Genomic DNA, 25,464 nt, shown 5'->3' with positions numbered 1-25,464 from the left:
AGCGGTTCAAAGACGGAGTGAGCTGACTTAAAGCAGGTCAAACAGAGGTTCTCAAACCCAGCCTAGCATCCGAATCTCCTGAAGGGCTCATTATAAAAGGTTGCTCGGTCCCACCCACTCCAGAGTTTCTGATTCAGTAAATCTGGGGCAGGGCAAGGTTTTGCATTGTAAACAAACCCTGTGTTCCTGATGCTGCCTGTCTAGGGACAATAATTTGAGACCCACTGTCTCAACACAGGGTCTGATATAGAATGGGTGCTCTGTAAATGTAGCTAAGAGATAAAATCTGTTTTCCCAACAAGAATGTGTGCAGGATTCTGTCCTGTTTGGCGCTGTATCTCCCTCGTGGGCCTGGCACATGGTGGTCCTCCACTAACACCTGTGGGATGACAGAAGACCAGACCTGGTCTTGCACTTCCGACCCCACCAGCAACGACTCACAGTGAAAGCCAGGCGCCCTCCAGGGCTGCACACTGACACCAGCCGTCTGGCAGGCGGCCATGGAGGCCTGCAGGCAGGCACAGAGCACTTTGCGGTTCCTGTGGGCAGGGCGCTTGTCGGCCACACAGGCCCAGAAGAAGGGCTCTGGCGGCAGGCATGGGTGGCAGGGTACCAGCAGGTTGCTGGGCTCACACAGGAGGCCGCAGGTGCTGTGTCTGCGCCCCTGTCCTCGGTGGCTGCTGGACAGCTGGCATCTGGGCAGGAACACAGCGCAGCACAGACCCAGGCCTCAGTTGCTGCAGGTCATCTGTCGTGTTGCTGTTAAAGTTGCCCCAGAGGCTGCATGGGAAGCTGCAGGAGGTCACAGGCAGCGGCAGGCTCACATGGGAGCTGCACTGGAAGAGCAGCCACCGGCCTCCAAGCCACGAGCACCACAGATGGCGCCCCCGCCACGCGAAGGTGCACACCCACCTCCGGTCAGTGGGAAGGGCAGGCAGCCAAAGGAGGCCTAGAGTGAGGGCGGATATCAGGGCCTGGGGAGCATCAGGGAGAAGATGGGGTGGCGGTGTGTGTGCAAAGGCTGAGTGAGGTGGTGTGCCAGAACAGGGGAGAGTGCAGAGGGGTGGGAGGGGTGAGCGGACAGACGAGGAGGTGAAGGAAGGGGGAGAGAGGAGTCAAGGGGAGGGGCGTTCAGGGCAGCGCTTGGGAGTGGGTGCTGTGGGCTTGGGAGTGGGTGTTGTGTGCCTGGGAGTGGGTGTTGTGGGCTTGGGAGTGGGTGTTGTGCGCCTGGGAGTGGGTGTTGTGGGCTTGGGAGTGGGTGTTGTGGGCTTGGGAGTGGGTGTTGTGGGCTTGGGAGTGGGTGCTGTGTAGGAGGAAGGCTGGAGGAGGGGGAGGACGCCTGGGGAGACAGGAGGGGGAAGGGAGGGGAGGGAGAGTGGTGGGGTGGGCATGCGGGTGAAGGATGAGAGGGGAGAGGAGGACAGGAGACAGACCTAGAGGGCATCCACGGACTGGGGGATGGGGAGGCAGTGGAGGGCTGTCGAGCCAGGGAAGAGGAGGGAGATGCGGGGGGCAGGAGGCGGAGAGGGGATGAGAGGCCAGAGGAAGGGCAGTGGTGACAGAGGGGCACGCAGGGAAGGCGTTTGGGCAAGCAGCGACCAGGGTCAGGGGAGGCTGGGTGGGAGTGGGGAAAAGGTGATGGTGTTTGTGGAGCATGGGAATGTGCAGGGAAACCCAGGCAGAGGAAAAAACTACTCGGAGATGAAGACTGGAGGATGGGAGGGACAGGTGGGGTGGGCGTGCTGGGGTGAAGAGGGAATGGGAGGGAAGTGGCAGGCACAGGGCACGAGCTCACGCTGACGCATCCCTATCCTTGCAGCGGGTCGAGGCCAAAGCAGTGGCCTTGTGTGCGGAGCAACACGTGGTGGAGTTTGAGCATCCGTGAGCCTATCTCCGGCACCACCTCGAAGGGCCACATGCCCCGAAGGCAACCCGTGTCTGTGCCCACCAACGAATAGGTGCAGGCGATCAGAAGGTGGAAGGTGGCGCCCTCGAAGGTGGGGTAATAGAGCTCGCCCGAGGCGAGGCAGAGGCCTGGGCTGTCCCCCGGGCTGCGCGGCAGGGTTGGCAGGCCACCTGGCCGCCGAGGTAGCAGCCGGCCAGCGCTTGAGCAGCTGCGCTGATCCGTGAGCACGCAGGTGATACCACTCAGCACAAGGCCCGCGTTGCACACGCAGCCCCCGCAACAGCGTTGGTCACCCTCCCAGCTGGGCGGCCCCTCCAGCCCCGCGCAAGTGTCTGGCCGTCCCGGAGTGCACAGCGAGTAGTGTGGGCATGCAGGGCATAGCCGGCCTGAGGGAAGGAGTAGGAATGGAGGGTTCCTTGGTGGCAAGTGGCTGCTGGAGTCTCACCCCCCACCTCTGGGGCTGGGATGGGGCATCTGGGGCCCTGCAGGGGTAAGGTCTAGAAAGCTTGACTTGGGCAGAGCTGAAGCTAACCCTCAAAGGGGTAAATACCAGGTGGCCAACCGTGGGTCAGAGGCACAGCTGACCCATAAGGGTTTGGGATGGATAAGGCCGTGGAGGCTGGACCATGAACGGCTCTGAGCTCCTGAGAGGTAAGGATTGAAGAGCTGGACCATAATCAGGGCTGAGAAGTGAGAAGGATAAGAGCTGGGGGCTGGACTGCCGTCAGAGCTGGGCTGACACTTTAGGGTGGGCAAAGGTTGGACCATAATGGGCAGTGGAGGGGTGGCTGGAGGCTGGCACAGTGGGAAGTACAAGGTTTCAGGGACTAACCTGTGCAGGGAGGGGCTGGCACCCTGAGATGGGCAACAAGGAGCTGAAACCGGGTCAGGAGGGGGCCCCAGATGAGCAAAGATGGAGAGGCTGGACCGAGGCCCTGGACACCCACTGCACTGGCTCAGTTTCTGCCAGCGGAAGACTTGGCCACCTAGGAACTGGCAGGTTTCACAGTAGACACTTAGCACTGGGCATAGTCCAATGCCCAGGCATACGTCCACCATGCAATCTTGGACATAAGGGGTTTGGTGCAAGCACCTTAAGGCACAGCTGGAAGGGCCCCGAGGTGAAAGAGGACATCATATAGGTGGGCAAAGTGGGCTGGGGTTCTGGTGGTCGGCAGAGTGACACAAGATGGTGGCAGTGACAGCATCTTGCCAGCAGCATCCAGACACTCACTCAGGGAACCCACCAAGAAGCTATGGCTGAAGGCCCAGGCCAAAGCATCCTCAGGTAGCTTGGTGCCCCTAGAGTGGAAGCTTTCTAGCCCCCAGCCCCAGCAAACTCCATCTCACAGAGTAAAGTTTCTGTCTTCAGAAACCAGAAGTCCCTTCTCCAGCACATAAAAGTCAGGCCATGGGACACAGAACCCTCACTCCAGAGCCTGGAGTCCTCGCTGCCTAGAGGACTTTTTCATGCATCAAGTCCAGGAATCCTGCCTTTTAGAACTGAGTAGTTCTGGACCCCAGGAACTAGAATTCTCCACCCTCAGGACCCACAGACCCCGACCTCAAGAGTTATGCGTTCCTGACACTGACACCCAGGCACTGATAGGTGTGTCCATAGACCTGGAGGGCCACGCACAAAGCGCAAGTTGCAAAGCACAAACGGGTAGTTGGGGAAGCTGTCTCTTGGTTGCAGATCCAAGCACTACTGCTGGTCTCTAAGGGTCTAGGTGGCATCAGGTCATGGCAGTGGCTAAAGGGCCCGTTCAGAACTACGAGGACAGCACAGGGCCCTTGGGTCTCTGGTGGGGACACAGGTCTGATGCAGGGTGCAGCCTAGGGGGCTTGGCATGGGGCATCAGGCGGCTGCAGGGCACAATTATGCAAGAAGACGCGCAGATCGGGACCTCCCACATCATGGGTCCGGTCCCCGTTGAAGTTTCCACACAGGCCCTACATGTGTGCACGGTAACGTTTGGTCACTTGCAGAGACATCGCGAGCTGCCAGTCAAAGACAGTGCAGTGCAGGCAGCTCTTGCCCCAGACCTGCCTCTGCCCGTAGTTCGGAGCTGTGGAAGTACAACCAAAGCCTTGTGATACTCAGGGTTGCCGACAGCTGTAGCCACTGCTGGTTCACCTGGCAGCCCAAGAGCCAGGGTCACCAGAAAGGCTGAATTCCTGAGCATTTGAGGAGGGGTGAGGGATGAAAGCTGAGGGGGTTGAAGGTTGGGCTACTGGGGCTTTGCGAGGTCTCACCCTCATCTGCTAACCAGCAGTCTTGTTTCCAATACCCAGTTCTGTCCTCATGCTCCTCTGAGGAGCCCAGATAAGTTGTTCCACTAAGGAGCTGGGAGTGCCCACCTCCTCTAGTTAATGGGACAGCCTTCAGCCAGGACCCAAAGGTCTTTCCCACAGTCACCAAGAGCCTCCACCAAGAACTTCCAGGTCAGAGAGTGTCTCTCTTCTCCCAGCCCATGATTTCTGTTTCTATGCCCCCACGCCACCCCCCAGAAGGTCCCCAACCCACCTTTTAATCTCCTCTACCTCCACCCTGGTCCAGCCCCCATCATCTCCTGCCTGGAGCATTGCAGCAAGCCTCCTCGCTGGTCTTCCTCCACAAGCCCCATAGTCTGTTTCCCACATGGCAGCCACAAGGATCTTATTTACATGCAAGTGATATCTCAACCGTCCTCTGCACAAAATCTTTCCTTGGTTCCCACCTCACACAGAATAAAAGCCAAAGTTACCGCAAGAGCCCACATTGCCGCACACAGTCTGACTCCCATGATCTCTCCCACGATCCCACTTCAGCCTGGACCTCTTGCTGTTCCTCCAACATGGGTGGCAGATTTTCACTTTAGGCACTTGTTGTTCCCTCTGCCTGGAATGCTCTTTTCTCAGATACCCACATGGCTCTCTCCCTCACTTCCTTTAAGACTTGGCTTAAGTTACATCCCTCCTATTTAAAACTGTACTCTCAGAAATCCTGATCTCACTTTCCTTGCTCTATTTTTTTTCTCTTTAGCACGTATCATCTTCTAACATACTATGTAATTAACTTATATTTATTGCTTATCTCTCTCTGCTAGACTATAAGCACCGTGAGAACAAGGGTTTTGTCTGTCTTTGTTGCTGACGTGTCCTCAGTTTCTTGAACAAGGTCTGGTACATAAGAATAAAATATTCCTTAATCAAGGAAGGAATTCAGGAGTGTCAGGTCCCTGGGAGATGGGGGCCCAAGTGGTGAGGGTAAAAATCTGGAGCCCTGGGCTTCCCTGGTGGTGCAGTGGTTGAGAGTCCGTCTGCCGATACAGGGGACGTGGGTTCGTGCCCCGGTCTGGGAAGATCCCACATGCTGTGGAGCGGCTGGGCCCGTGAGCCATGGCCGCTGAGCCTGTGCTCCGCAACGGGAGAGGCCACCACAGTGAGAGGCCCGCGTACCGCAAAACAAACAAACAAACAAAAAAACCCACAAGTGGTCAAATTGGGATTTGAACCCAAGCCATCTGGCTCCAGAGTCCATTGTCTTTCTATAGTGATGAAAGGTGCTGAAAGGTGGCTTTGTACATCCATAATCTCCATCAGTTTGCCCCGCTAGCAACCACAATTAAGTATAGTCTAGCTCCCACAGGCTTCCAACCAGAGCAATGTCCCTAAACCTTCCCTGAGGAAAAATTTGGGAAATGCCAGTGGCTGCATGTGGTCCTAGGATATGTCCAAAGCTCAGAGAATTTGGAGGTTCCAGATGCCAGGGTTAGGGGACAATAAACATAGCAAACATTCCTCATATGACACTTACCATGAGCTGGACTCTGTTCCAAGTGCTTTTCATGTGTTAACTCATTCCCACCTCACAGGAGCCTGACAAGGTAGGTGCCAGAGATCCATAATCCCTTACCTACAATCCCTGAATGCAAAAGTGGTCTGAAGACTGAACGATGTTTTGTGCGTTTGATGTTAGAACTAAATTGGCAGCAATAGCCACTCACATGTGGCTACTGATAGTCTTAATTTATCCCATTTGGTATGAATATTCAGACATGTCACTGCAGAGATGTTAATATTTGTGATTTTGTAACACCCACTAGGGGTATTATATAATATGTGGCATTTGCATGGTATGACCCTTTGAAATTCTAAAATCTGAAATGCATCTGGCCCCGATCATTTTAGCTAAGGGACTGTGGACCTCTATAATTGCCTCCATGTTAGAGATGACAAAAATGAGGGACAGAGAAGGATGGGGTTTCCCAGGATTCCGTATAGTGTGATTCTTACCCGAAAAAACTGAACTCCTGTTTGACAGCAGTGATGACGTCAGAGATGTGCGTTGCGACAAAACATGAGCTGTCTCCCTCCAGAGCAGGCGACCCACAGCCGGAAGGAAGGGAGGCCTCTGGGTAGGGTCTGAGGGCAGTTGCTCAGGATGTAGGTGCAGCCCCCAGGCATGGGGAAAGAGTAGCCATCCAGAGTGTAGATGTGTGGTAACCCAGAGGCCCAGCAGGTACCCCCTGTGATGGTCCCCTGCCCATTACTAGAGACAGCCACTATTTATTTATTTATGGCTGCGTTGGGTCTTCGTTGCTGCATGGGCTTTTCTCTAGTTGCGGTGAGCAGGGGCTACTCTTCGTTGCGGTGCACGGACTTCTCATTGCGGTGGCTTCTTTTGTTGTGGAGCACTGAAGGGCAACTACTGAGCCCACCGCCTCTCAAGGCAGTGGGCTCAGTAGTTGTGGCACACGGGCTTAGCTGCTTTGCAGCATGTGGGAAATTCCCGCACCAGGGCTTGAACTCATGTCCCCTGCATTGGCAGGCGGATTCTTAACCACTGCGCCACCAGGGAAGTCCCAGCTGCTATCTCTGATTTGGTCACAGACATCATTTTGTACCCAGATACAGTTTCAAGTTCTGGTTTCCCCACAGCCACAGCCTCTAAGCTTGGTTCGGTCACTGCCACCACCTTGAGCCCCGGCTTGGCCACTGAGGCAGTTTCTGACCCAGACCAAGACACTGTCTTGGATTTGGACTCTGGTTCAGCCATGAGCATGGGCAGGGAGACAGGTGTAGGTGCTGGTTCAACTACAGCTACAGATTGAGGCCAGGCTCCATTCACGGCCCCTTGTGCAAGCCCCAGCTAAGCCATGGCCACAGGTAAAAGCCCTGGTTCAGGTGTGCTCTCAGATCCTGGATTGGCCATTACCAGGGTTTGAGAGTTGGACACTGTTTTGGAGTCCCTCAGAGATACCGAGTTGGAACTGGACATGGTCTTGAATCCATATGTGGCCTGTGTGCTAGGCACACACTTAGCCTTGTGCTTTGCAAAGGTGACATGTGGTCCCACTGGAGCATGCATAGTCCTTATAGGAGACTGGGAACTGGAGTAGCATCATTAGGGAAGACGCTAGGAGGGAATGAGATTCCATGGGAGGGTCCACAGCCTCCTCAGTCAGAATATCTGGAGATGAGATGAAGAGAGGATGCCACAGAATTGAATCCTGGCATTTAATCTTATCCCTGACCTGCCTCCACACTCTTGGCATCCAGGGTCCCTGGCATTAAAGACTCAGCATTCAGAAGCTAATAGGGTTCCCAGTCTAAAATGAATTGGGGCCCATATCAGTGGAAAGAGAAGGGTGGGGCTGGGGGACAATATAAAAATGATCAGCACAGCCTGGGTGTAGAATAGGACTTTGATGAGCTGGCGAGCACAGGCTTCATCTAAAAACAGCCATATCAATTATTTAAAAATATCTGTGCCAGTAAGTCCAAACACATCTGTAGGTTGATTTTGGTCAGTGAGGACTTGCAACTTGCCCTGTTAAGCAGCCTTAAGAAGTGTGTGCGTGTGTGCGTGTGTGTGTGCATGTGTGTGTGTGTGTGTACATATCTTGTGGGAATTAGAGACATATGTCCCCCCCTAATTCCCAGGGAGGGGAGTTATTTTTTCATAGCTGTTAGTTCATGAAGTTAGCCATCTACAAAGTGAATTTTAAAGAAATAACCTTGTTTGTTCTGTAAGGCTTTGCACATTTTCCATCAAGATGGGATATAGAGTACTGGTGTGGATTAGAATATTAGCTTACATGTCAGCTCCCCAGGGTAAGGGTGTTGTCTATGTTGTTCATTGTTGCATCTCCAGTGCTTAGGACAGGCCTGGCCTGAGGTAAATATTTTTAAAAATATTGAAAAATAATAACAGCAAATATTTACTGCATGCCAGGCACTGTTCTATTAACTCATTTTTAAAAATGTCATAAAATCTTATAATGTTGTTGGTATTATTACCACACTTCACAGAGGAGAAAATAGAGGGTCAGAGGGTGAAGTGATGGGCCCAGGATCACATGACTTTAAGCAGGATTTGAATCCAGGTCTCTTGGCTCCAGAGCCTGGCTCTGAGCCGTTATGAATAAAAGAATTGAAGTCCATGTCTTTGTTTCTAAGAAACCCCAGCCTTTGAGTATCCCTCACTTTTCTCTCATCTTCCTGTTCTCCTGATGTTTTTCAGGACAGAAAGAGATTGGATGGTAGCTCCTTATTCCAGGGTTACGGGAAAATCCCGATTCCCATAGCATAGTTCAGGACTATGGTCAGCATCCGTTACACTGAGTCTGCGTGGAGGGCCTCGTTCTTGGTGGAGAGGCACATCTTCCTTAGCATCCTGAGCGAATTTTGGGATCACAGCTGCTACCTGCTCCGTGTGCAGATTTGGGTGGTGATTTCTTGACCTCAACCTTCAACCGCTTCCTGTATAAAATGGGAGTAATAAAAAGATCTGTCTCCACGGTGGCTATGAGATTTACATTACATAATGTACATATGTATAAAAGCATGTATCACTTAGCTCATAAGTCTTGACTATTTATAAGTCTTTGTGAGGCAGTACAAAAAGCAAAACAAAACAAAAAGGTGGTTAAAACCTTGTGCTCTGGAAGCAAGTGGACTGGGGATCAAATCCTGGCTCTGCCACTTTCTAGCTGTATGAATTTGGCAAAAGATTTGAATTCCAGCCTTTCCCCCTCCCTTCTCCAGGAAAAAAAAAAAGGAATTATTACAATATTATTATAGAGCCTACCTCAAAAGCTAGCAGGAACGTTAAACACTCAACATTAGCTATTATTATTTTATCCCATCTCCCACCCCCTTGTTCACATTTTATACTGTAATAAAGAAAAAGAGCGTGTGACCTTCAGCAGTAACTTCCTGTTTGAGCCCAGTGCCTGGAATATAATGTGGTGCACATTTAACAAAGTATAACTATTATTATTGTTATTCATTCCATAAATGTTTAATGAGTGTTGGGCACTTTCATAGGTGCCAGCGATACAACAGTGCAAAACATTTTTGTAAAGATCTGACGTCATGGAGCTATTTGGGGTGATGGAAATGTTCTATAGCTTGATCTAGGTGATGGTTACATGGGTGTGTACGTACATGCGAAAATTCACCAGGCTGGATACTTTAAAACTGTGCAGTTAACTGTGTGTCTTAAAACTATATTACCCTCAAGGAACTAATATGTAGCAAAGAAAGAGAATAAGTAAGTATATAGAAGGTTATATGTGCTATGAAAAAAAGCAGGGAAGGGCTAGAGATTGTAGAGATCGGGGAATTGAGATTTTAAATTGGGCAGTCAGGTTGGCCTCAGTAAGAAGGTGACGTTTGAGCAAAGACTTGAAGGAGGTGAGGGAGCGACCCATAAGGATATCATGGGGACAGCCAGTGCAAAGGCCCTCAAGCAAGGTGGCCAGTGTGGCTGGAATAGAGTGAGGGAAGGACAAGAGAGGAGGTGAGATCAGCGAGGTAATGGGAGCAGATCCTGTGGGGCCTTATAAAACACTTTGTTTTTGCTGGGAGTAAGGTGGAATGATTGCATGGGAGGGACGTAACTTGCATTTAGAAACTCTCTGGCTGCTATGTGAGCAAGCGAATGTATTGTTATGGTTTTCTTCGACCCTCATCCCCAGAAATCCCATCACGTGCCCACCTCCGGACACTCTTGGGCGCCAGGATTGCTCACCCACCGCCGGCTACCCACCGGCCTGGATACGGAAGTCCCCGCCATGGGCGGTGCTTAAGCTGAACACTCAGAAGGACGCCTTGCGCGTCTCCAGGCTGTGCACGGCACTGTGCCCGCGACCCGGTTCTTAGGCCAGCTCGGTTCAGGCGAAACCCTGAGCCGGGGCTTGGCTGTGGCCAGAATGCCGCCCGTGATGCGGCTCAGGGCCGGCGGCGAGGAAGCTCCAGTGCAGGTTGGGCAGCGGCCGCCGGTTGGGAAAGCCTGGCAGCTCCTTGAGCGCTAAGCTTAGACTGAACGCGCCCATTGGGAGCCCGAGAGAACAGAAAGGATCGTAGGCGACGCCGCCGAGGGCGGCGGCCCCGGCCAGAAAAAGCACCTGCAGACAGACGGGCCGAGGAGCGCAGCACAAGCGGGCGCACCAGGTCCACGTCGAAGTGCAGTGAGGAGACAGGGCGCCGAGCCTGCGCTCCTCCGGCGCCGCCTCCTCCACAAAGGTCGGCCGCCGGCGCTGCCAGCCGCCAAGTCCACGAGGTCCCGGGGCCCGGGATACGCCAGCGCGAACTGAGGCACGGCGTGGACGGGACCTCAGAGACCCTGGGACAGCAGTTTGTACACGTGGCCACAGGCCTTGTCTCCCACTTGCAGGCAAGTGTGACCAGTCAGCAGCACGACGGGATGAGTGGCCACCACGCAGGTGCCGACAGGTTTTCTGAGCTCTGCACCTGCAGCGCCTGGAGAGGCTCAAGGTGTACGAGGAGGGGCCGGCGGGCAGCGTGCTTGACGCTGTCCAGCAGGACCCGCACGGGAGGCTTGAGGCTCAGGCACTTTGGCTGAGCACCTGCCACCATGGCAAACTCCTTGTGCGGGTCGTGCGGCCGCAACGACGGCGTCACCACGACGTAATGAGTACTCAGCAGGTGGCGCGGAAGAGCCAGTGCCGTGTCCAGGGAGGCGCGCCTACTCGCGGGCATCACTGTCACTCCCATCGGCCGCGACGCCTCTAGGCGCACCTCGCTGCCCGCCACCTGCCGCAAACCCACGCAGTGGTGCATCGGGTGCGCCCTCACTAGCACCAGGGGCCCCTTGGGCGACACGTACAGCCGGAAGTTGGCCTTCTCAGCGCCGGTACTCCAAGAAAGCCATGATGATATCACGGCCCTGGAAACCTACAAACGCAGCCCCCTGGCCTGAGGGAACCAGGAGGGGATAGGAAGGAGTCAGCATAATCCGGTGGATTTTGAGGCCAAACACATTATATTGTAATCCTGACTCTACCACTCCCTGGCCATGTGAACTGTGGGCAAGGTATTTAACCTCTTTGGGCCACGCTTGCCTCATCTGTAAGAGGTAGTGTTTAGCCCACACTTCACAGAGCTATGGGAAGATTAGACGAGATGATATACGTAAAGGCCACGGAACAATGGTACATAAGCATTAACTTAAAATAAAGTTGCCTCCATTGTCACAGAGTCTGCCCAAACAGTCCTTTGTCCCAGCTGGCCAGGGCCCTGTCCGAAGAAGCTCCACTGTGGCCAGTCCCCTGTTGCAGAACTTGCCAGGCAGCCCCCCAACCCCAGACGGCACAACCAGTCCTCTGTCGTAGATCCAGACCAGCTCACCAGCCTTCTGCATCTCCCATGGGTCACTCACCCCATAGGAAACTCAGGGGACCGAGGCACAGCGGGGCAGGTGCTCACACACGGGGCAGCCATGGCTGGAGAGGGAGTGGACAGATCCAGGCTAGTCAGTGCAGTCTCTCCTGCCAGTCTGCCCTCCAGCCCTCCTACTGCAGGAGTGGAAGGGGACACAAGAGGAATCCCAGAGAAGGGCTTGGACCTCCAAGCCCCAGGAAAAAGGCAAGATTGGGGATCTCACCTGCCAGGAGCTAGACTGAGGCCGGGCACATTGTGGGGGCATTTATAGCTCCAGTTGCCTGGGCCTGGCCCTCAGCACTCTCCCAGGGTCAGCACACTGCGGTCCCCATTAACAATGGCTCCAGCCTGACCTGGTGCCATGGATCATAATGAGGCCTAATTATGTGGGCGGGGTCAGGGAGAAGGGACAGACAGAGAGCAGAGCGAGAGGGAGAGAGAGGGAAGAGGGCAGAGACGGAGCTGAGCAGAGACACTGAAAGAAGGAGAGGAAAAAATACAAGAAAGTTACAGGGAGATGGAGAGATGGGTGCGGGGAGAGAGACAGGCAGAGTAAGGAATGTAGAGAGAGCTGAGCGTGGTGGAGAGATGGAAAGGCCAAGAGAGACAAGAAAGATATTTCTTCAGAGGAGGGCCTTCGAGTGTGGAGGAAGTGGCTGTGTTTGGAGGAGGTGACGGCTCCAAGTTTGAGACAGAGAATTACAAATCAGGGGATGGAAGGGAGCAACAAAGAATACCAGGACTCCTGGGCCCGCTGAGGAGGGAGGCGCTTCAGGCTTGGACTTTTGGGATCCTGGGAAGGAGGGCGCCAGGGTGCCAGGAGCCTTGGGGATTCTGCAGAAGGAGGGGGATTGAAACTGGTTTTCTGTGTGTGAGTGAGAAGGACTAGGGACCTGAAGGTGGGGACTGGAGCCAGGCGGGAGAGGACATCATGTGCCCGATGTGGAGGTCTGGAGGATTGGGAGGTGGAGTTCCCCAAGGGAAGACAATGGCTTCCAGTCACTCCCATCGTCCCAGAAAGTCCTGAGCCGGAGAATAGTGGAGCCGCAACGTCCATGGAGGATCCGGGAGGAATGGCAAGGCTGGGGCTCTAGACAGGGAAAGGCAAGGGACCTTGGATACAGTTTCCAGCCCCTCCCTCCCTCGGGTCCCAAGAGCCTACACCCCTAGTCCCTTTCCCCCCAGAGCCCTTGCCTTTGGTGGGAGGAGTAGGGGGAGAATTCAAGAAGGAACCGACTTTCTTTCAGTAGCTTCATTTCACACCTGCTTAAGATCCTTCTCAGGCTCTTCATCACAAGCAGAGGAGGTGAGGGAGGGCATAGGGATCAAGGTGAGGGAAGGTGTGGGAGTTTAAAGGTGTGGGCCTTTCAGGGAGCAGCGATTCCCTTCCAGCCTGAGGTGGAGAAGATACGTGCTAGACTTTTTTTTTTTTTCTGGTCGTGCCACGCGGCACGTGGGATCTTAGTTTCCAGACCAGGGATGGAACCTGTGCCCCCTGCAGTGGTAGCATGCAGTCTTAACCACTGGACTGCCAGGGAGGTCCCTGAACACATGTTCTAGAGATGGAGCTGGGCAAGGGAGCAGGGGAGGAACTGGGACCCTGTCCCGGGAACCCTGGAGAACCATGGAGGGTTCCATGCAGAGGAGGGCCAGGTTTGGCTTTAGGAAGACTCCCTGGACTAGAGGGTGAGACTGAGGCCAGAAGCCCAGGGGGAGGAGATGCAGGGCCCCAGGTGGGTGAGGCCAGAGCTAGAACAAGATGGGACCAGAGAAGGGAGGAAGGGGAGGTGGGCGGGCTGTTCAAGAGGCTGGGTGGGGGTTGCCCTGAGACAGGACCCGGGAAGAGGGGCAGGTGTGGGAAAAAGCTGAGGCCAGTGTGAGACCCAGTGTGTGTGAGAGGCCTGGGGGATGTCCAGGAAGCCAAGGTAAGCCAGGCTCGGGGTTTAGGAGACGGGCCAAGGCCGGGGACAGCGATGTGGAGGGCCTCAGCAGAGAGGGGAGACTGGGGCATTGGGGTGTGTTGGGGGTGATGCCCCAGAAAGAGGCGAGTGGAGAAGCAGGAAGGCCCTGGGGACCATAGCAAAGAACTGATGTTTTATCCAGAGTGAAGTGTACCCCAGGGGTTCCACAGAGTTGAAGCCAGAATATACCGAGAATAAAGTCCTTTGAAGTCTCACAGCTTATACTCTAAATTCTCATCAATTTTGCATTCACCTCCATCAGTCTATGCATGTGAGTTCTCATATAAAAAGATTTTCAAGTACTTACCAGTGACACCCTTTAACCTACCCTTGTGTACTCCCCTCCCACCCTCAACAGTGAAAATCTTCAAGTGAAAACGAAGCTCTGGGTTCAGCCTGTGGCTGTGGAATCTCCCCAGCCAGTCTCCTGGTACACTGGGGTGTCTGTCACCCAAGCATTCAAGGCGCTTCAAAAGCCTAACCAGTGGCCAGACACTCCCAACCCCTTCTAAGGCAAATGAGCCTCCCACCTTGACCTTGTTCTGTGCCATGTACCCCTCCCCACCCTCCCCACCATAGATCTAAGGTCCAAACCAGATCCTGCCCCTCCCGTGGCTCCAGTGCCCCTGGCGTGGAGTCACAGTTCGTAAGCCTGGCAGCAGGCGTCCGCCCACTTCTTAAGCTCACCTGTCACAGTCCCCGCTTCTCACACTCTGTGCTCCAGCTACACGGAACTCTGGCCAGCTCTCCAATGCACAGTCCTCTCTCTTCCCTTCCTATCTTTTGCATACGATGTTCTCTCTCTTTGGAAGACCCTCTCTTCTCCCGGCTCTCTTTGTATATCCTTCAAGTGTGCAGGGCCCAGTGCAAAGTGAAAATGTGGAGTCCCTTGTTCAAAAATCATTAAGAATTTCATGATGGTGACAGCAGGGCATCAGTCAAGCACAGCGTCCTTTTAAACACAGGGCACTGGGCGACTACACAGGGCATGCTGCCATGAAGCCGGCCCTGCCTTCAGGAAATCTTGCATTCTCCCCACCTCCCATTCCAGGCTCAGTTAGGAGCCCCTTCTGGGCTCCCAGAGTCCCTTGGGCTTAAACAGGCCCTAATCATTTTTGCCTGTGCTTCCCCCATCCCAGCCCTGACCACTCTGAGCTGCCACTGTTTGGTGAGTGTTTACTTCCTCCACCAGACTTGAACTCTATAAGGGCAGGATCTGGGGCTATGTTGGTCACCACTCTGTTCCCCGCATCACTCTGCACAGGTCAGGGCAACACTGAGCTTTGATACTTAACCTTGCTTTTGTGAAGCATGATCAGGGAGGAACCAAAGGCAGGAGCCATGCCCAAGTTCAACCTAGAAAAGAAACATCCCCTTTCTGAGGACCCTTTGTCTGATTCTCCCACATATGTGGCCAGGTAAAGAGCTGTGAAGGCTTGGCATTAGCTGAGGCCTCTCAAGGGATCACAGGTATGTCCAGACACTCAGGGCCTGTGGGGGATTAGCCACACCCAGACACATGGGTTGGATCTGGCAGGACCCAGACGAGGGAGAGTCCTGGTATCAGGACTACAGTGTCTTCAAGAAAATGCTCCAATAGCCTGGAGCTTTGGCCCCAGGAAAGCTGGTCTCAAAAATGTGCAGGGCATCCTCAAAGCCAGATGGAGGATGGACAGTGGAAAGAGTAGCACCCTCTGAGCTCAGGAAACTGGTGGACTCAGCCAGGCAATGTTGGACAAGCTACATTTTAACTTTAAATTCCAGACACGTGACCATTTGTCCACAGTTGTATTGTTTCTGCCTGGGGGTGGGGGATGGTCCAGGCATCCTGTGCAGGAGGCAGAAGGGGACCAAGTTAGAGGGACCAGCCTGCCCCCACGGGCCTCCTCCCACCTCCGACTTCTGAATGTGTAATAAGCTACCACTGGGTGTGTGTCCACCTTCTGGGCCTGCATTTCCTGTGTCCACATTCCCCCCGACCAGCCATGGCCTCAGTCCTAGCACTTGAACCTAGAAAAGGTCCTTAATTCCTGCACTACAGGGAAGTCAGCTCCCCCTTCTAAGGAATGGGTCCTTGGATATCAGAGACCTAGTCTCTACAACTCTTCTTTCCAGTTTCTGCAATCTAGCCTGAGAACAGGGTAGCTGGGCAGTGGTCCACACTGTCCCCTTCTGTGTAGGGGATGGAGGCCTCTGGTGAGATAGTTTCAAATCTCTGAATCCATCCACTTCAGGCCCCAAACTCATCCGGCCACTTCTCAGCCTGGACCATCACTGTAGCCCCCTCCCTGGTCTCTGTGCTTTACCTTTGTCCTGAACATGCAAACGGAACTGCCAGCTTCCTTGAGATCAGGGAGCACTACTCTCCTCACTGCTCAAAACCCTCCAATGGCTTCTCGTGCCACTGAGAATAAAACCCAGGCTCCTCCAAGCCACCTACAGGGTCCTGCATCGTCTGCCCCCTTCTGGCTCTCCAGCCTCAACACGGCATCCTTCCCTGTATCCTCACCCCTCTCCAGCCCCCTGGCCTCCTGCAGTGCTGTTCCATTTGTATGGAATGTCCTTTCCACCCATTGTGTAGTTAACTCCAACCTGAGCATCTCAGCAGAGGCGTTACTTCCTCCAGGAAGCCTCCTTCAACCTTTCTTCCTGGGTCAAGTACCCTGGTCCAAGTCCTCACAGTTCCAAGGCTCTCTCCTGCATGACCTGTCTTGTCACCATACGTGCTTTACACTTGTTAATTTGACCCTTGTTTCCCCCACCAAATGGTGAGATATGGGAGGGCAGGACAGGCCTGTATTTGTTCAGTACTGAATCCCTAGCACGTTGCACACAGTGGGCACGCAATAAATTGTTCAGATTTTAAAAGGAGGGTTGAGGCATGGCGCACTCTGGCTCCCCCTCATGGCAGCAACTGGTATTTTGTAGCGGGCGCTAGGTATCCATCCCATCCTCCCACCCCCTGGGCCCTTTTACCCAAGACACCTCGCTCTCCCTGATGGCTTCACCTGACCTCAGCCACCGAGGGTAACAACAAGAAGAAGGAGGACTCTGGGTGCTGCTGGAGGACTCAGGAGTCAGATCAGGTCCCTGGCACTTAACGTTGTTCCCTTGGCCTACGTAGGATCATTTCCAAGGCCTACACCCATCTAGAAAGCTTTGCCAGAATCTAGGATGTTATCCCACGAGGACGAGTCAGGTGAGCCAGATCATGAGAATGGCCCATCCAGTCTTGGGCTCTCTTCACCATGCCCCTCACACATCACTTCAGAGAAGAATGACAGGACCCGAGTTCCCTCCACATCTCTGCCTCTGGAACACTACAGGTGGCCTGAAGTCAGGGAGCGCTATCCTCTTACTGCCAATCCCATTCCTGGATCTCCAGTGAGGCTCAACATTTCCAAGGCCCAGGGTTTAGTCCTGCAAACCTCCAGGCCTGGTGTCTGAGTGGGGGAGCCTAGAGCAGACCTAGACTGAGTGACGACCAGCCCTGGAGAGACGTGGGGCGGAAAGGCCCAGATCAACTGAACCAGGCTCTAGACCCCGAGAATCACAGGGTCTACACTCCCTGTCTACAATTTCTTCCCTCCTACTCTCAGATCAGCTGGATTTGGCAACTGCCCAGCTGATCCCCTAATACTGCTCTTGCTGAGGTCACCGCAGCCTTGATATCATTAAACACAAGAGTCACTTGGGTCTGACTTGCCTGGTTTGCTTCAATCCATCCCTTCACCTACTGCTCCTATTTAGTCTTTGTTTTTAGTCTAGGGTTTTATTTGCCTGTCCCTTAAATATGGAGAATTTGGTGGCCTCAGTTCCCCATCACAGCTGACAGAACCCTCATTTCTGTCCCCAGTTCCAGTCTTAGACCAGGGGTCCTAAGGCCTCCTGGCTGCCACGCCTTGGTGGCATGCTGATCCTCTGGGTGCCCCCATATCCACCAAGTCCCAGAGGCACTGGTGGTACAGTGGTGAGCACAGCTGCCTTCCATATCCACCAAGTCCCACACTGGCCTCAGCATCTTCCCCAAACCTGCCCCTCCTCCCCAGTCCTGTATCAGGGCAGCTCTACTGTCTCTCCCCTGGCCAGAGCCCTGGGCCTTACCCTGGACACTTCTCTCCCCCACAGCCCTTCAGCTCCATAACCCATCCACTCAGCTTCTTGAATGTCTCTCTCACCCACCCCCTAGTGCCCTCCCCCAGGCCAGCCCTGGTCCAGCCTTGTCCTCACCCACCCAGGTCCCTGCCCTGGTTTCCCCCAGGCTCCCAACCTCAGTCTTCTCCTCTGGTCCACCCTCCTCATAATGGCTAGAAGGATCTTCCTACAGCCCAAACCTGACCCTCTCCCTCCCTTGCATAGACTCCTCCGTGGCTCCCCAGTACTATCAGGCCAGAGTCTGAGCTCCTCAGCCTGGAGGTCCTGAACCCTGCCCACCCTTCCTGCCTCACTTCTACCACGGCACCCCCAGTGCCTGGCACTGCCTAAGCCCTTGCTTGGGCTGTCCCTCTGCCTGGAACACCTCTCCCACTGCTCTTTGCTCATTTATCTCCTTCAGACGTCATTCTTAGATCATGTCTCCATCATGAAGCCCTCTCTGACCATACCCTGGGCTGAGACAGGCCCCTTTTCTGGGCTCCTACAGTCTCCTAGGCTCCCCTCCTCACCACGACTCTGCTAACTCTGAGCTATCACTGTCTGAGGGGCAGGGCTGGGGGCTGCCTGAGTCATTGCAGCATCACCCAGCACAGGGCAGGCCCAGAGAGGACACTCAAGGAATGTCTGTTGGTTAAAGGGATAACCATCCTCAGCCTCATCCAGGGACTTCAGACAGAACTGGGGGGTGGTTCTCCCCCCAGAGGGGGCATCCCGGCTCCAGACCCCTGAATGATCCCCCAGCCCCAACAGACAGAGACAAGGGCAAGGGCCCAGGCCCAAGCTTAGAAAAATAGGACTTTCTTGTTGTGCCCCGGTGCCCGCGACACCCTCCCCATCAGAGTTTTAAAAACCGTGAGCAATTTGGTGAGTCTGAAGTCAGGTCCCACGGGGTGTCTGGGTCCTGCTACCCCTGGGGCCAGAAGGGCCGTAGAGGTGGGTGCGAAGCTAGGGTCCCGTGGGTTCGTGGCTGGGCCCCCAGGGCTCACAGTCCAGCTGGACCACGGTGTGGGCCCTGGGTGCGGCCAGCTCAGGAGCCGGCGGGGCCAGCGTGGGGCCCAGGGCGCCATTGGTCTGGGAGCAAACGCTGCTGACAGGCGCAGGTGCCTTGGCCTTGCCCGGGGGTTGGCCTCCGTGCACCTTGTAGCGCATGAGCAGCACGAAGATGAAGACCAGTACCGAGGCCACGATAACACCACCCAGTGCGATGATCATAGTGCCGCCCAGGAAGGGTGCATGCGGGGCCCCACAGGGCCGCAGCGCTGGCTCAGTGGAGAAGCGGTGGCAGCCCACGGGCCGTGTGGCTGTCAGCCCCGTGGCGCCGTCCTCGTACACGGCTAGCACACACAGATCGTAGGTGCGGCCTGATGCCAGGTCCGTCAACAGGAAGGAGCTGCTGTCGGCTGGGATCATCCTGGAGGGACAGACAGGTGGGAGTCAGGTCTCCGGCTGCCCAGCACCCACCCTGCACTCTGCCCCAACCCTCCCGGCTGGAGGATTTCCCCCCAGGCCGCTGTCTCATTTCACCCTAGCCCCTGAGTTCCCTGTAACCACTACTGGAATTCCCTTTGGTCTGATACCCATCAGCTGCCCGATATCCCTCCGTTCTGTTAGCCTGTTTCACCCGAGCCCACCCTCTCATTTTCCCGCTGCTCGAATACCCATGTGATCTCCCTGTGGCCTTAACGCCCAAATTCCCTCTAGTGCCACTGCCCGCTTCCCCTCTGCGCTGCTGCCCAGCTTCCCGCTAGCCCCACTGCCCCCCATGTGGGGTTTCATTTTATACCCCACTGCCTGGTTCCCATCCTGCACTGTCCCCCAATTTCTCACCAGCCTGCAGCCCAAGTTCCCTCTAGCTCTGCTGCCCAGTTTGGCTCCACTCTCCTGCCTGACTTCACGCTGGTCCCCCCACCCTACTCTCCCCTAGCTCACTGCCTGAGTCCCTCCAGTTTACTACCCCATTTCCCGCCAGCCCACCACCGAGTTCCCTCCAGCCCTGCTGCCAGACATCTCTCCAACTCAGCACCCAGTTTTGTTCTAATGCTGTCTGGTATCCCTCTAACCTGATGCCCATTTCCTTCTAGCCACCCCACCCCCATGCCCATCCAATTTCCCTCTAATCCCACCTCCCAGTCTCCCTCTAGACCTTCACCTAATTTCCCTCTGCTCCTCTGACTTTCACTCCAGCAGGTGCCTGGTTTCCCTTTTCCAGCTGCCTGACTTTCCTCTAGTGTTAAACCTAGAATTCTCTCTAATCTAATCTAACTGCCCGATTCCCCCATACTGCTGATGCCCGATTTCCTTCTAACCTGCCAATGAATGTCCCCCAAGCCCCGCTGCCGCTGCTGTGTTATTATTACCATATCCACAGCCTGCTTTCCAGCGAGCCCTGTCATCTGGCTCCATTTTCATTAAACTGATGTGCCTCAGTCATCACTGCTGAGTTCTTTTTCTCTCTGTTGCCTTATTTCTTTCCACTTCTGTCCCCTGATTCTCTTTTATCTCTCTAGCCTGGTTTCTATTTATCCTTATCTTTCCCATTCCCTTTTATCCTTAGTACCCAATTCCACTATATTTCCTTTTGTAGCATGGCACCCTGTTGGAGATTTAACTTGTTTTATAATCTGTTTTATTCTTAAACTGCTTTAATGAGGCAACTCCATGATTATCTCTAGGAGGGTGATGATCTAGGAGAGCATTTGTCCTGTCCCCTGCCAGGCAAGGTAGATAGGACTTGTGCGATTTTCAGGTGCGGGCCCTCCATGGAATCTACTGAGTACCGCTGTCTACGAAAGGGAGTGGAAAAAGCTCGCTAGATTTCCAGGACTGAAAAGGAAATCAAGTGACTATCTTTTGAGGTTTGGGCTTCTGGGGAGGCACAGGGAACCCAGGTACTGGGTTTACAAGGTGAAGACCCCAGGCCTTGGGAGGCCCAGTCCTCTGCAGCCAGGTGTCAGGGACTGTACCCTTGGTCCAGCCTGGCAGTGAGAACAGGGAGCCATCCACAGGCATCCATGCAAGCGTGGACTTGGGTGAGATGTGTCAGCACACCTGGATGAGAGCCACCACTAGTGACCACATGTGGCCACAGCAGATGTTCCATGTGCTCTCCGGCTTGGGGGCAGAAGTTATGTAACCCGCCTCTTGGAGTGTGTAAACCCCAAGTTTTGTGTTTGCAACAAGAGAAGGGAGAAGGGAGCCCCCAGCAGTGGTCGACTGAACATTCCTGTTCACCCAGAGGTGGAGCTTGAACTAGGTTTAATTTGATTTAGAAAACCAAAAGTTGAGCTGTCACCACGTTGGAACTCCAAACACATGGAGCAGGTCACACCGCACAAACGCAAAGCCTAATCTCTATGTAACCTCCTCCCTCATTTTCCTTTTAACCTCTGGTCTGAGTTCCTTTGCAGCCAGGCTGCCTCACTGCATTTTCCCCATGATCCGTGTATTCTCCCGCTTGATCTTTTTCTTCCTGCAGACTGGCTTGAGTCTAGCCCTGTCATCTGGAAATACCCGGCTTCTCTTTACTACTTAAGTTGGTTTGTATCCCCTCAACTTTGCCCCTCACCCCCAATTATCTTTTTACTCTTCTGGCCTGATTAGTATTTATTCTTGCTGCCTTCTTTCTTTTTTACCACTGTTGCCAGATTTCTTTTACCCTCTCTGCCTGATTTCTTTTACCTCTGCTGTCTGATTGCCTTTGTAACCTTGCAGCCTCATTTCCAGTGCTGCAACCTGGGGTATCAGTAGGTGTTCCTCCAACCCTCCCTCCACCTCGCTCCCCCACCCAACCTGCCCGCTGCCTGGACCCTGCACCTGTAGGCGAGGATGTCGTCGGCTGAGCTGTTGTACTGGATTTGGTACATGCGGATGCCTGGGATAGGCCGCTGATCTGGCCACTGGACTAGAGCAGCTGTGGCCCCATGCTCAGTCACCTGGACGCCACGGTCGGTAGGGGGCCCAGCGTCAGCCGCCTTGGAGGAGGCAGAGACTGAGGCGGCAGAGGGCGGGGTGAGGGCATCAGGATCCCCGTCCCGCGGGGGGTCACAGCTTGTGCTGTTGGCTAGCTGGGGGGGCGGCGGGGGGCCCACGGTCAGCTCCACAGCAGCCGTGGCCTCGCCAGCTGCATTGGCCGCGATGCAGGTAAAGATGCCGCCATCGCCCGGCTCGGTGACCAGCAGCTCCAGCGTCCCGTTAGGGAAGGCGCGAGCTCGGCTCGAGTTGCCCAGCAGCCGGCCCTGGGGTGACACCCAGCGCACACGGGGCTCGGGGTCGCCCACTGCCCGGCAGCGCAGGGCGGCTGGCCGACCGGCAGGCACGGCCAGGGGCGGCGAACGGTGTGTCACCACGGGGGGCTCGCACACAAACTCCTCCTCACCCACAGCCCAGAAGTAGCGGCCACCCAGGGCCGGCGGGGAGGCGCAGGCCTCGAGGTCGTCCTCCCGCGCCAGCCGCCGGAGCCACACCAGCTCGCAGTTGCAGTGCAGGGGGTTCCCGCCGAAGGCCAGCACCAGGGCGGACGCGGGGGAGCCGCGGGGCCTAGCCAGCAGCGGCAGGCGAGAGAAGAGTGGGTCGGGTGGGATGGTGGTTAGGCGGTTGGAGGTCATGTCCAGCCGCGCCAGCTTGTGCAGGCGGGAAAAGGCGCCGGCGGGCACGGAAGCCAGTAGGTTGTGGTCAAGGCCCAACGTGTTGACGTTGCCCAGGCGGCCCAACGCCTCCCAGGGCAGCTGTTCGAGGTTGTTGTAGGAGAGGTCGAGGTCCTCAAGTGTCTCGGCGCAGTCGTCCAGGGCCCCAGCCGCCAGGGCTGCCAGCTGGTTGTTGCTCAGGATGAGGTGGCGTAAGTTGACCAGGCCGCGCAGCTGCCCCTCACCCAGCGAGGTCAGCCGGTTGCCGTCCAGGTGCAGAGCGCGCAGGGCGCGAAGGTCAGCGAAGGCGCCGGCGGCCACGTGGCGGATGGTGTTGCGTGACAAGCTCAGGTGCAGCAGGCCCGTCATGTTGGCCAGGTCACGGCGCCGCACGGTCGCGATGAAGTTGTCCGCCAGGCGCAGCTCGGCCGCCCGGCGGTCCAGCGAGGGTGGAACGAACAGAAGACCTGCCCCTGGGCACAGCACGCTTAGGGGCAGGGACTGTGTCTGGCAGCGGCAGCGGCGGGGACACGGGCTGGGTGTGGCTGGCTGGGGTGGAGACGAGGCGGGGGCCAGCGGCAGCAGGCAGAGGAGCAGAGGGAGGACGGCCATCGCGGGCAGGGGCGGCCTGCAGGGAAGAAGGGGGGAGTTAGGTCGGGCTGAGGCCAGAAGTGGGGGGCTAAAGGGGGTTGGGGTGGTCTGAGACCAGAAGAGAAGGTCACAGAGCAGAAGACTTGGTCAAAGATGGCCAGAGAGAGGACTGGTCAGACAGATCAAAAGCCAGAGGAGACGGTCAAAGACTCAGAGAGATGTTTCCCGGGAAAACCCAGGGAGCAGAAATGTGCAAAGATGGTCAGAGGGAAGGGAGGTGATTAGAAACGGTTAGCGACAGTCAGAGAACAGGATCAGTAGTCAGGGTGGGTAGAAGGTAAGCCAGAGAGCTTTAGACGTGGTCAAAGAGAGACACTCAGAGATGGCCAAAGAGGGAAGAGTTGGTCAGGGTGGTGGGAATGATTAGAAGTAGCCAGACGTGACCAGAGAAGAGAGGTGGTTAGAGATGGTCAAGAAGATCAGAAGTGGACAGAGAGGGGAAGTGGCCAGGGGTGGTCAGATCCAGGAGAGATGGTCAAAGATGGTCCAAAATGGTCAAAAGGCAGAGAGGCAGTCAGAGAGAGGAAGAGAGGACAGGCATGCCAGAGACAGCTGGACATGGGACAGCTGGTTAGGATGATGGGTGTGGGGAGAAGTCATCAGAGAGAGGAAAGGCCACCAGAGATGTTAGAAATGATCAGAGAACACCAATGAGCAAGAGAGACAGAGAGAAGAGAGGTGGTCAATGAAGGCCAGGATGGTCACAGACTGGCAGCTGGAGTCCGGAGTGGGTGGAGGGCAAGAGAGATGGTAAAAGAGGGTCCGAGAGAGGAAAGGTGGATAAAGGAAGTCAGAGAGGAGAGATGGATGGAAGTGGCTGGAGAGAAGAGTGGTAGAAAAAGAGGTCGAAGATGGTCAGAGACAGACACAGGTCAAGGCTTAGGGTCAGGGGTAGACACAGGCACGAGAGCTGCTGAAAGATGATTAGAGACCGGTACCTTGGACAGCGATATCAAAGATGGTCATTGAGTGAAACAGTAGACAGAGGTGGCTGGAGAGAGAAGCTGTGGACAGGGGGGTTAAAGATGATGATCAAAGACAGAAGTGGCAGACAGAGACGGTCACTGAGAGGTGGCCAGAGGTAGCCAGAAAGAAGAACAGTGGACAGAAGTGTCAAAGATGATCAGTGAGAGGAGAGGTGAATAGAGATGGTCAGTGAGAGGAGAGGCAGAGAAAGGAGACTGGAGAGCGGAATGGTGGACAGGAGAGGCAGCTGGAGATGATCAAATAAGACAGATGGTAGGAGGACGCTGGAGAGCCGGCGGGGGGAGGGGGTGGTGGTGAGTGGGTCACAGACCTGGAGATGCCATCAACTGGGGAAGAGGAGGTCAGAGAGGGGCAGGGCTGGCCAAATGTCCAGAGAGTGTTTGAAGCAGAGCAGGAGCTGGAGGCAGACCCTTGTGAGGGGATGGATATCTGTTTCCTGGGGAAACTCCAAAGGTGTCCAGGGGAACCTGGTAATCCTTACCTCCACCTCCAGTCACAAAGTTCCTCCCAAGTCCCTCCCCATCATGGGGTCTCTCAGTAGTCTCACCTGAACTGGAAGCAACCCCAGGGAGCAGAGTCCTCAAGCTCCAAGGGGGTCAGGGGTCTGGAGGGGGTGCCTGGTCATTCCTTCCCTGTCCCCAAGGCCTCTGTAGAGGGACCGTCTGTTGTGTCTCAGCTCAGATTTGTGGCCATGGAGTCTTGATACTTTGATATCCTTGATACTTTGATAGACCTGGATACTTTGGGTCCTAGATCTCCAAATATTGGGCCTCTAAGGGTCCAGTTTTAGAGACCCAGGCCCCAGTTTGGGTTGCTTGGAGTCATGGTCTCCCAGCTCCAGTCCTGGGATGCTAAACAGTCAAATGGAGAGTTTAAGATCTGAGTCCCAAGCCCAGTCTTGGGATCCGATACTGGGGTGCTGGGTTCAGATACTGGGGCTCTGAGTCAAGATCTGCCCCAAATTTCAGTATTCAGGTTTGCAGCAAGGACTTCAGGCCCAAACTCCGGTTTAGGCCCTTTGGAATGCCAGGGTTCAGATCTTGGAATCTGAGGCCTAAAGTCTCAGGGTTGGGGTCCCAAATAGTGGGTTGCACGGTATAGAAATGAGAATCCAGTCCCAGATTTCAAGGTCCCAGGCACAGAACTCAGAGTTCAGCTCCAGATTTGGGGTTTTAGATGCCAAATCTTGAGGTTCAGGCTCCAAATCTTGGGGTCCATATTCCAATTCTTGGGGTTCAGGCTCCAAATCTTGGGGTCCCAGGGACTGATGTTGAGATTTCAGCCCCAGATATTGATGTTCAGGCTCCAGGTCTTGGGGTCCCAGCCCCAAATCAGACTCCCAGGCTTGGGCTTCCAGATCTTTGGAGCCAATCTCGGGGTGCAGGCCCCAGATTTCGGGGTGCGGGTCCTGGATCTGGGGTGGCGGCGTCCCAACTTGCTTCCCGGGCTGCGGCAGGGGCTGGCCCAGAGGGAGGGGGGCGGCTGCGGTGGGGGCGGGGGGGCGGGGGGG

At 55.2% G+C, this 25,464-nt stretch overlaps 1 protein-coding gene across 1 annotated transcript; it reads right to left on the bottom strand.

Moving 5' to 3' along the window:
• Window positions 1-18,468: 18,468 nt before the first annotated feature.
• Window positions 18,469-25,247, bottom strand: LRFN3 (leucine rich repeat and fibronectin type III domain containing 3). The gene is made up of 3 exons (XM_007471018.1): window positions 24,502-25,247; window positions 21,508-22,944; window positions 18,469-19,105 (listed from the first exon to the last, which is right to left on the bottom strand). The coding sequence occupies exons 2-3, from the start codon at window positions 22,926-22,928 to the stop codon at window positions 18,640-18,642; spliced, it is 1,887 nt and encodes a 628-aa protein (XP_007471080.1). The 5' UTR covers window positions 22,929-22,944; window positions 24,502-25,247; the 3' UTR covers window positions 18,469-18,639.
• Between the last annotated feature and the right edge of the window lie 217 nt (window positions 25,248-25,464).

Source organism: Lipotes vexillifer, unplaced genomic scaffold (assembly GCF_000442215.2).
Source record: "Lipotes vexillifer unplaced genomic scaffold, Lipotes_vexillifer_v1.1 scaffold182, whole genome shotgun sequence".
NCBI classification, from domain to species: Eukaryota; Metazoa; Chordata; class Mammalia; order Artiodactyla; family Lipotidae; genus Lipotes; species Lipotes vexillifer.
Note: the sequence above shows the minus strand (reverse complement) of the source record. Positions and strands in the feature narration are given on the sequence as shown.